The sequence below is a fragment of the Oncorhynchus gorbuscha genome, linkage group LG19 (assembly GCF_021184085.1).
Source record: "Oncorhynchus gorbuscha isolate QuinsamMale2020 ecotype Even-year linkage group LG19, OgorEven_v1.0, whole genome shotgun sequence".
In the NCBI taxonomy this organism is placed as follows: domain Eukaryota; kingdom Metazoa; phylum Chordata; class Actinopteri; order Salmoniformes; family Salmonidae; genus Oncorhynchus; species Oncorhynchus gorbuscha.
Genome location: NC_060191.1, coordinates 22363658 through 22375231, shown reverse-complemented (window position 1 = coordinate 22375231; position 11574 = coordinate 22363658). Strand labels below are relative to the sequence as shown.

At 41.6% G+C, this 11574-nt stretch overlaps 1 protein-coding gene across 1 annotated transcript; it reads right to left on the bottom strand.

Moving 5' to 3' along the window:
- Positions 1-355: 355 nt before the first annotated feature.
- On the bottom strand, positions 356-8178 carry apom (apolipoprotein M). Its single transcript, XM_046313787.1, has 7 exons — positions 7964-8178; positions 7186-7325; positions 6704-6774; positions 5607-5741; positions 5211-5312; positions 1361-1396; positions 356-1251 (listed from the first exon to the last, which is right to left on the bottom strand). The coding sequence occupies exons 1-6, from the start codon at positions 8081-8083 to the stop codon at positions 1368-1370; spliced, it is 597 nt and encodes a 198-aa protein (XP_046169743.1). The 5' UTR covers positions 8084-8178; the 3' UTR covers positions 356-1251; positions 1361-1367.
- Positions 8179-11574: the final 3396 nt, after the last annotated feature.

Here is an 11574-nt window from a genome sequence, read left to right as displayed (position 1 = left end):
GGTCGCAACCCCTGGTATGTCAATCATTTCTAACCAGGGCCCTTACTCATAAAGCTTCTCAGAGTAGAATTGCTGATAGGATCAGGTTCCCTCTCTATGTAACCTTATTATCTGAAAGGCGAAACTGATCCTAGATCAGCACTCCTGCTCTGCTTTATGAATACGGGTCCAGAGCTACAGTATAGGATTCAAAATGTTACATAAGCATAAGGACACTGTTGTTTGGCCTTTCCTTGAGGCTACAGGTAAAAACCCACACAACCTGATAATGTCAAGTACTGGACATTGTGCTTTGTCACTGATGCCAGTGCAGATGAAAGCCGGGCTATTTTACATCAATCAATGGCTTTGACATAATTATTTTAGAAACTATTAACTCAAAGAATTCTCCATTTCCTCTTGTATTTTTATTTTATTTTGTATTTTTATTTGACCTTTATTTAACTAGGCAAGTCAGTTAAGAACAAATTCTTATTTACAATGACGGCCTAGGAACAGTGGGTTAATGAAGCAAACGAAGAGGAGAACTGTTGATGACCACTCTGGTTGTGAACAACTGTGTGCTCTGAGCTTCTGCTCTGTCAGCAGCATCATGGGAATTTCCCCTGCACTGTCAGTGTAACTACGTGGGTGGCTCCTCCCCCATAAACTAGCCCTGGATTATTATCTTAGTATATCAATGGTATTTGGATGGAGGTCAGTGGAGGCTGCTGAGGGGAGGAATGCTCATAATAATGGCTGGAATGGAGTCAATGGAATGGTATCAACCACATGGAAACCAAGTGTTTGATACCATTCCATTGACTCCATTCCAGACATTATTATGAGCCATCCTCCACTCAGCAGCCTCCATTGATGGAGGTAGGCAAAGAGTGGAACAATGCAGTTCAGTGAACCATGCCTGAACCATGACAGTTAAAAGATCCCTCACAAAAAGAGAAATGAGTGAAAGTGAAAAATTGGCCTGGAAATAGACACTTTTAGAAAACTTGATAACTAAGAAGTCTAAGCATGGGTCACTAGTGCTATTCTAACCAGTCTGAGACTTTGGAACATGCTTTGTATAGCTGTTCTTTTTTCTGTTTATTTGTTTTGCTATTACACATGGGAAATGAGAGGAGAATTAGTTCCACGTTTCTGAGTTAGATCAAAGTTAGAGTGGGCAATACGCTAATATTAAACTATCAAAAGGAAACCTATTTTGATGCATAGCATGATCTTGATTGAAGATTCCAACAAATATCAGGAAGCCTGTAATAGATTGTGGATATGGATATGAGCAAATGTAATTTAATAACCACAAAATGGAAGTAGTGATAAGAAGTGCATTAAAATAAAGGTGAATTAATAAGATTCTTACCTAAGTGCTACACCTTATTCTCCAATTTACAAAGCTCTGAAAGAAACACATAAATATATATATACAGTGCCTTGCGAAAGTTTTTGGCCCCCTTGAACTTTGCGACCTTTTGCCACATTTCAGGCTTCAAACATAAAGATATAACACTGTATTTTTTTGTGAAGAATCAACAACAAGTGGGACACAATCATGAAGTGGAACGACATTTATTGGATATTTCAAACTTTAACAAATCAAAAACGGAAAAATTGGGCGTGCAAAATTATTCAGCCCCTTTAAGTTAATACTTTGTAGCGCAACCTTTTGCTGCGATTACAGCTGTAAGTCGCTTGGGGTATGTCTCTATCAGTTTTGCACATCGAGAGACTGACATTTTTCCCATTCCTCCTTGCAAAACAGCTCGAGCTCAGTGAGGTTGGATGGAGAGCATTTGTGAACAGCAGTTTTCAGTTCTTTCCACGGATTCTCGATTGTATCCAGGTCTGGACTTTGACTTGGCCATTCTAACACCTGGATATGTTTATTTTTGAACCATTCCATTGTAGAGTTTGCTTTATGTTTTGGATCATTGTCTTGTTGGAAGACAAATCTCCGTCCCAGTCTCAGGTCTTTTGCAGACTCCATCAGGTTTTCTTCCAGAATGGTCCTGTATTTGGCTCCATCCATCTTCCCATCAATTTTAACCATCTTCCCTGTCCCTGCTGAAGAAAAGAAGGCCCAAACAATGATGCTGCCACCACCATGTTTGACAGTGGGGATGGTGTGTTCAGGTTGATGAGCTGTGTTGCTTTTATGCCAAACATAACGTTTTGCATTGTTGCCAAAAAGTTCAATTTTGGTTTCATCTGACCAGAGCACCTTCTTCCACATTTTTGGTGTGTCTCCCAGGTGGCTTGTGGCAAACTTTAAACGACCCTTTTTATGGATATCTTTAAGAAATGGCTTTCTTCTTGCCACTCTTCCATAAAGGCCAGGTTTGTGCAATATATGATTGATTGTTGTCCTATGGACAGAGTCTCCCACCTTAGATGTAGATCTCTGCAGTTCATCCAGAGTGATCATGGGCCTCTTGGCTGCATCTCTGATCAGTCTTCTCCTTGTATGAGCTGAAAGTTTAGAGGGACGGCCAGGTCTTGGTAGATTTGCAGTGGTCTGATACTCCTGATACTCCTACTCCAGTGGTCTGATACTCCTCCTTTTTGTATCCAAATCCGGCTTTAAACTTCTTCACAACAGTATCTCGGACCTGCCTGGTGTGTTCCTTGTTCTTCATGATGCTCACTGCGCTTTTAACGGACCTCTGAGACTATCACAGTGCAGGTGCATTTATACGGAGACTTGATTACACACAGGTGGATTGTATTTATCATCATTAGTCATTTAGGTCAACATTGGATCATTCAGAGATCCTCACTGAACTTCTGGAGAGAGTTTGCTGCACTGAAAGTAAAGGGGCTGCATAAATTTGCACGCCCAATTTTTCAGTTTTTGATTTGTTAAAAAAGTTTGAAATATCCAATAAATGTCGTTCCACTTCATGATTGTGTCCCACTTGTTGTTGATTCTTCACAAAAAAATACAGTTTTATATCTTTATGTTTGAAGCCTGAAATGTGGCAAAAGGACGCAAAGTTCAAGGGGGCAAAATACTTTCGCAAGGCACTGTACATACACACACATATATACACTGCTCAAAAAAATAAAGGGAACACTAAAATAACACATCCTAGATCTGAATGAACAAAATATTCTTATTAAATACTTTTTTCTTTACATAGTTGAATGTGCTGACAACAAAATCACACAAAAATGATCAAGGGAAATAAAATTTATCAACCCATGGAGGTCTGGATTTGGAGTGACACTCAAAATTAAAGTGGAAAACCACACTACAGGCTGATCCAACTTTGATGTAATGTCCTTAAAACAAGTCAAAATGAGGCTCAGTAGTGTGTGTGTGGCCTCCATGTGCCTGTATGACCTCCCTACAACGCCTGGGCATGCTCCTGATGAGGTGGCGGATGGTCTGCTGAGGGATCTCCTCCCAGACCTGGACTAAAGCATCCGCCAACTCCTGGACAGTCTGTGGTGCAACGTGGCGTTGGTGGATGGAGCGAGACATGATGTCCCAGATGTGCTCAATTGGATTCAGGTCTGGGGAACGGGCGGGCCAGTCCATAGCATCAATGCCTTCCTCTTGCAGGAACTGCTGACACACTCCAGCCACATGAGGTCTAGCATTGACTTGCATTAGGAGGAACCCAGGGCCAACCGCACCAGCATATGGTCTCACAAGGGGTCTGAGGATCTCATCTCGGTACCTAATGGCAGTCAGGCTACCTCTTGCGAGCACATGGAGGGCTGTGCGGCCACCCAAAGAAATGCCACCCCACACCATGACTGACCCACCGCCAAACCGGTCATGCTGGAGGATGTTGCAGGCAGCAGAACATTCTCCATGGCGTCTCCAGACTGTCATGTCTGTCACACGTGCTCAGTGTGAACCTGCTTTCATCTGTGAAGAGCACAGGGTGCCAGTGGCGAATTTCCCAATCTTGGTGTTCTCTGGCAAATGCCAAACGTCCTGCACGGTGTTGGGCTGTAAGCACAACCCCCATCTGTGGACGTCGGGCCCTCATACCACCCTCATGGAGTCTGTTTCTGACCGTTTGAGCAGACACATGCACATTTGTGGCCTGCTGGAGGTCATTTTGCAGGGCTCTGGCAGTGCTCCACCTATTCCTCCTTGCACAAAGGCGGAGGTAGCGGTCCTGCTGCTGGGTTGTTGCCCTCCTACGGCCTCCTCCACGTCTCCTGATGTACTGGCCTGTCTCCGGGTAGCGCCTCCATGCTCTGGACACTACGCTGACAGACACAGCAAACCTTCTTGCCACAGCTCGCATTGATGTGCCATTCTGGATGAGCTGCACTACCTGAGCCACTTGTGTGGGTTGTAGACTCCGTCTCATGCTACCACTAGAGTAAAAGCACCGCCAGCATTCAAAAGTGACCAAAACATCAGCCAGGAAGTATAGGAACTGAGAAGTGGTCTGTGGGTATCACCTGCAGAACCACTCCTTTATTGGGGGTGTCTTGCTAATTGCTTATAATTTTCACCTGTTGTCTATTCCATTTGCACAACAGCATGTGAAATTTATTGTCAATCAGTGTTGCTTCCTAAGTGGACAGTTTGATTTCACAGAAGTGCGATTGACTTGGAGTTACATTGTGTTGTTTAAGTGTTCCCTTTATTTTTTTGAGCAGTGTATATATATACTCCCGTTCAAAAGTTTGGGGTCACTTAGAAATGTCCTTGTTTTTGAAAGAAAAGCAACTTCTGTGTCCATTAAAATAACATCTGTAATCGAACACACAAATGCTGATGCTCCAGATACTCAACTAGTCTAAAGGCCAGTTTTATTTCTTCTTTAAATCAGCACAACAGTTTTCAGCTGTGCTAACATAATTGCAAAAGGGTTTTCTAATGATCAATTTGCCTTTTAAAATGCTAAACTTGGATTAGCTCACACAACCTGCCATTGGAACACAGGAGTGATGGTCTGCTGATAATGAGCCTCAGTACGCCTATGTAGATATTCCATTAAAAGATCTGCTGTTTCCAGCTACAATAGTCATTTATAACATTAACAATGTCTACACTGTATTTCTGATCAAATTGATGTTATTTTAATGGACAAAAAAAAGTGCTTTTTCTATCAAAAACAAGGACATTTCTAAGTAGAACTATAGAACAAATGAACTTGGACCACCAGAGAAACAAAATATTTTCACTGGAGGTCCAAGTCCATTTGTTCTATAGTGAGGTTAGATTATGTACCAAAACCACAAACCTTTCTCTTGAGGGAGATGGACAAATCTGTCCATGTTTTTACAAGCTGTTTGGGTCTGAAACGCCGTCACCACTTTATTATCCAATAAGGCACTGTCACGAGCTGGTAAAAAGAAAATACACCATTTTCATTGAGGACCACTTACAGTGCAAACATGCAAATATTCTTTGCATCTCTCTAAGCACATTACCCCTTTGGGCATCTATACCATGTCCTTGTTATACAATTTAAAACACATAATATGTAACATGAACATTGTATACATGTAATATTTAATTAAACAGCAATGTGATGTATTAATAATAGTATGTATCTCAATTCTTAGATTTTCTCAGCTTTGCTTCGATTCCTGGTATTCCATCACAGTATGGAATCATTGATGTCTCCTGGGCTGACCGTAAAGCATGAATCTGTTGAGGGTGTCGTGTGTCTCTAGTGGGTTCAAGTGACGCTCTATCTCCTGCAGCAGGATACACTGGGTGCAGTTCAGCCACTCTCCACTCCACACTAGAGTTTGCAGCTCAGGCCTGCCTGTGTCAAACCAACCGGGAATTAATTATTCAATGGGCTAACATAGTTTTGCTCAAGTTTTGTTCACACATACAGTGATCTCCAAAAGTATTGGGACGGTGACACTTGTTGTTTTGGCTCTGTATAAAGTGCAGACTGTCAGCTTTAATTCGAGGGTATTTTGATCCATATCGGGTGAACCATTTAGAAAGTACAACACATTTTGAACATAGTCCACCCATTTTGGGTGACCAAAAGTATTGGGACAAATTCACTTATCTGTAAAAAGTGAAATATTTGGTCCCACATTAAGCGCACGCGATGACTATATCAAGCCTGTGACGCCACACATTTGTTGTACGCATTTGCTGTTTGTGTTGGATGCGTTTCAGATCATTTTGTGCCAAATTTAAATGAATGGTAAATAATGTAGTGTCATTTTGGAGTCACTTTTATTGTAAATAAGAATAGAATATGTTGCATTCATGTGAATGCTACCATGATTACGGATAATGAGTGAGAAAGTTAGAGGCTTAACTATCATACCCCCCCCTCCCAAAAAAAAATGCTAACCTCCCCAGTTAGCATGTCTTGGGGGTATGATATTTGTGTGTCTCTAACTTTGGGACCAAATTCTAAACTTTTGGACTCCTTTAATTACACATAAGTGAATTTGTTTCCAATAGCCTTGGTCCCCTTAAATTGGGGAACTATGTCCAAAAAGTGCTGTCATTTCTAAACGGTTCACCCAATATGGATCAAAATATTCTCAAATTAAAGCTGACAGTCTGCACTCACTTTAACTTCATAGTCATTGTATCATTTCAAATCCAAAGGGCTGGAGTACAGAGCCAAAACAACAACAAAAATGTGTCACTGTCCCAATACTTTTTCAATGGGTCAACATACTCATTGGCCCACTTAAAGTCTGAGTTAAGAGAACAAATCTCAAATTAAAGTTAGTGGGAGTAGTTGTAAGTTACCTTCTGATGTCAAATCATCTTTGCCAGACTGAATAGTGTAGGTCCAGTTTTTCATAATGCAATGAACACCCCTAAAATGGAAAACATATGTGCATTATCACACAGACAGCTTCTACTGTAATTTTGTAAACAACATTGACATTCTCCTATACTTTCAAATTGTTAATCAGTGTAGAATAGGCCACAAACATAGCAACGCCATATAGGGTGTCATTAAGCCTGTTGAACTGGGTACGACGGGGTCAAATTTGGGTCAGAAACAGACCAAGGATGTGTTCCAAATAATCTCTCTCTTCTTCCATTTCTCAATACTGTTATAAGAAACTCCCTCTCGCCCATGCATATCCAAATCCAATGCTTTTACATTCCTGGGGAGACGTGAACAAGTGCACACTTCAGGAAGAAGGAGAGATAATTGGGACATAGCCCAAGTGGGCTTCTCTGCCAGTATGATTGTGTGTCAGCTATCCCTGGTCTCTTACACGCGCATGGCTCCGGTCAACAGTAGTGCATTTTTAGAGGTCTCATTCAGGTGAAACACAGTGCTGTCCATCTGTCTGAACATCTGCACATCCGACTCCTTCACACCAGCCGCTGCAATGAAGTACCATTTGCCAAGATACTGAGGGAGAGAGATCGAGAGAGATTTGTGAAAGGAGGAAAAGAGAGGGGGAGAATAAAAATGAAAGAAAACATCTATTTTAAGACATTACTGACAAAAGAAACGACCGCCACTGTTAGGAAAAAAGTGGGTGGGGAAAGCGTACGATGACAAGTGAAAGGCCCATGCGAAATCATCTGGAACTGAAACTGTGAAACCATTTGTTGAGGTGCTGTCCATATCAAGCCGTTACGGAAAAGCCACATGAATGTCGATTTTCTGTAAGGTACAACCATATACTGTATGCTGTAGGACTCGAATTACACCATTCTGTCAAACCAAATCACATATGGTGGGATGTCTGTACAGCAAACTACATTGTGTATGTTGTTTGTGGGGCTCACTTATAAAAGTGACTCCCTGTATGTTTTAACTCAATATTGACTCCCTGTATAAATGCAGTTGAAATAAAATAAATAAAACGGTTCATTATGGGTCACACATATTTTTTGTAAATATATTAAAAGACCAAAATGCAATAATAATTTGAGAATCATCATGAAGGGCTCATGATATATCAGGGCTTGTGCATAATAACCTAATTGACAGGTCATAATAGTGGTAAAAACGCAGATATTACATCTGCATATCTCTCTTACCTGTTGGGTATTGAGACTGCTTGTAGATAGGAGGACTGGTTGGGAGCAGGGGGTGAAGAGCTGACTAAACCACCCATTCACAAAGAGCAAGAACGGATACACTTCCTTGGCCTCTAACATACCTGAACCACCTTAATCAACTTGTGGCCTAAAAGAAACCTGGCAATTGATCTCTCTTTCTGGGCTTGATATTTCTGTGTCCGGATTGAGCTTCAAACATTTTAGGATTGTGGTAATCATTAACCACTTGTTTGTTAGCACAACTTTCCACCATCCCACATAGTCCAAAGGCCCACGAACCAAAAGGTGTTGTTCCATGGTCCATGAAGCGGGACCGATAAATGTCAACATTATTAGTATTTTTGTGTGGGTGGCCTTTAAAGTAAGAAGTGTTTGAGCATTTACCCAATTTGAGGAAATAGGCCTGCTTGTACACCCCCTATTCTCCTCATGTTGGTGGATGGGTTTCAATATGACTGTCATTTCTGCAGTCTACACTGATTATTGAGGTTATCTTGTTTTGTAAGACAGTATCACAGCGCTAGAGTATCTACCAAGCAGTGTCAACGTAATGAATTATCCCTGTGCTATGCATTAGGGCCAGGAGTGTTCCTGACTATGTGAGCCTGAACAGGAAAAACTCCTGGCACACTACCATACACATACTCAACTTTTCGAGTGTTTCATACAGTAGGTAGACCTGAATAGGATGTCCTTGTTTTCTGATTTTTGATCAACTGTATTGTGCATATTCATTTGACTCGTGTCTGGAAGATAACGTTTTGATGAGGAGAACAAAGAGAACATTGCTTCCATTTGCTGCAGTCGAATCAACTTTTCAGGGGTTCTTTGTCTCTTAATGGAATACGCCTGACATTATGTCATTCTCTCTCTCTCTCTCTATACATACTAACAATGTCACACAACTACCCACTGGGCACAAACTGGTTGAATAAACGTTGTTTCAACGTAATTTGTCTATGCATCGTGACATGGAATCTGTGTGGAAAATACATTGGATTTGAAAAAAAAGTCATCAACATCAACGGTTGTTCTGAGGGTGAAATTTCAACCACCGGATGATGTTATCATGGTCACTGTGGTGTTATGCTTTATGTGAAGAATCTGGAGGTGAATGTCCCTTTGGTTGACTAATGAAACAATAAGTAACATAACACAGGAGACTTCACTGGACTTGTTACGGCGGATGAACGCGGACCGACTTGCCCAATCACCTTTTATATGACGTCATGAATATACCTGTGCCATGCGCTATAATAAAATAGTTCCAATACAACACATCACCCTTTCCTCTTCTTTTAAGACACATGTTTCTAAAATGTCAAAACATCACATACTATTTATAGTTCATCACTCTGTAATAAACTTGTCTCAACATATGAATTCGTAAACAAACTCGACTCATTTTCTGTCTTTCACATTCGTTAAAACAGTCGTTGTTTCTTCAACACTAACTATATTCTACTCTAAGGTGAGCTGGGTGGACTGCCAGTCACCTTCATAGCTGCAGTGGGGTTCTCCTATCGCATAATGCAGTCTGTGTGTTAATTACTGCACATGCTGTCCGTCTGGTGGTTTGACAACTGTACCACGAGAAGTCATGTGTACCGGAGTCTGTGGTTCTGTGACAGGAGGTGGGTCGGCATCTGGAATAGGTAAGTGCAACCCTTTTGACAAGTCTCTGAAGCACTGTGGAAGGGTTTCAGGTGGTGTGGATTCCTGTGCAGCACTCCCGTATCTGTCTGGACCAAGTATGACCTGGGTGTGTCACATCGTTGAAGCACTGAAGCCGTCTTTGTCCAGCCTTGTTCGTCGCCCAGCTTGACGTCGACGTTCACTCCGTGCTGGAGTTCTGGAAGGTGTTCTGATTTTATACCTGTTATACTTTGGCTGCATACTTAGGCCATCCTGTGGTCACATCGTGTTTCACCATCTGCAGCTCTGCATCTTGTTGTGTCTGCTTCTTGACGACATCAAGCTTGATGGGTGAGATAAGCCGTGGTGTATGAACTGCATCCTCATAGGCCTCGATTTCACTGGTCTGCTCTGCAATATCTCCTGTAACAGCTGCCTGGGGATGTCTGGAAAGGGTGTATGTTATAACAAGCCGTTCTCCCAGCACATACTTGGCTGTAGGGTTATAACGCATCATGCGCATCAACAGTCTCTGACACCTCAAAAGGCACTAAGTCAAGGTCTTTACAGTTTATTAAGAGGTTTGTGATCACTCTGCAGTGTGAATGTATCTAGGCCATACAGATATCTGGTAAACTTCTCATATGCCCAGACTGCTGCGAGTCACTCCTTTTCTATCTGTGCATGGCACTTCTCTGCATCTGTGAGAGTCCTGGAGCAATAAGCTACTGCTTTAACTGTCCACCTTGTTTCAGTAGTAGGACCCCACCTTACCCATAACTACTGACTATCGTAGGCTTTGTCATAACATAGTCAGGATCGAGGGAAAGATGAACGGAGCAAAGTATAGAGAGATCCTTTCTGAAAACCTGCTCCAGAGTGCTCAGGACCTCAGCAAAACAAAACAAACAAGCACACGAAACATGAAGCTATACGAATAGTGCAGATAGGCAACTAAACATAGAACAAGATCCCACAAACACCAAAGGGAAATGGCTACCTAAAAAATTATCCCCAATCAGAGACAACGATAAACAGCTGTCTCTGATTGGGAACCATATCAGGCCAACATAGAATTACAAAAACACCTAGACCTACAAAACCCTAGACATACAAAAACTCTAGACAATACAAAACTAGCGTACCCACCCTAGTTACACCCGGACCCAATCAAAATATAAAGAAAACAGTGATATCTCAGGTCAGGGCGTGACACTTAGGGACAAGTCTCTGAATGTCCTTGAGTGGCCCAGCCAGAGCCCGGACTTGAACCCGATCGAACATCTCTGGAGAGAGATGAAAATAGCTGTGTAGCGACGCTCCCTATCCAACCTGACAGAGCTTGAGAGGATCTACAGAGAATGGGAGAAACTGCCCAAATACAGGTGTGACAAGCTTGTAGCGTCATACCCTAGAAGACTCAAGGCTGTAATCACTACCAAAGTGCTTCAACAAAGGGTCTGAATACTTAAGTGATATTTCACAGTTGTTGTTTTTTAAAATACATTTGCAAAAATGTCTCAAAATCAGTTTTTGCTTCGTCATTATGGGGTATTGTGTGTAGATTGGCTTTTTTTCGTCATCAATTTAATCACTTTTAGAATAAGGCTGTAAGGTAACAAAATGTGGGAAAGTCAAGGGGTCTGAATACTTTCCGAATGTTAGATTCACGTCTCCAAATAAAGGTTAAAGAACGGGATTAAGCCAGTGGCTCAAATGGAACTATCCAACCAGTAGATACGTCCTCTTTATATGTTGATATTTGGTTGCATTGTCAACCAAACACAATTCAATATTGCTTTTGTGGTACTTTTGTAAAGTGCCTGTTCCACTGGATGTCATAAGGTGAATGCACCAATTTGTAAGTCGCTCTGGATAAGAGCGTCTGCTAAATGACTTAAATGTAAAATGTTAAATGTATGTAATACATTAAATAGCCTAAAGTTAAGGCTATC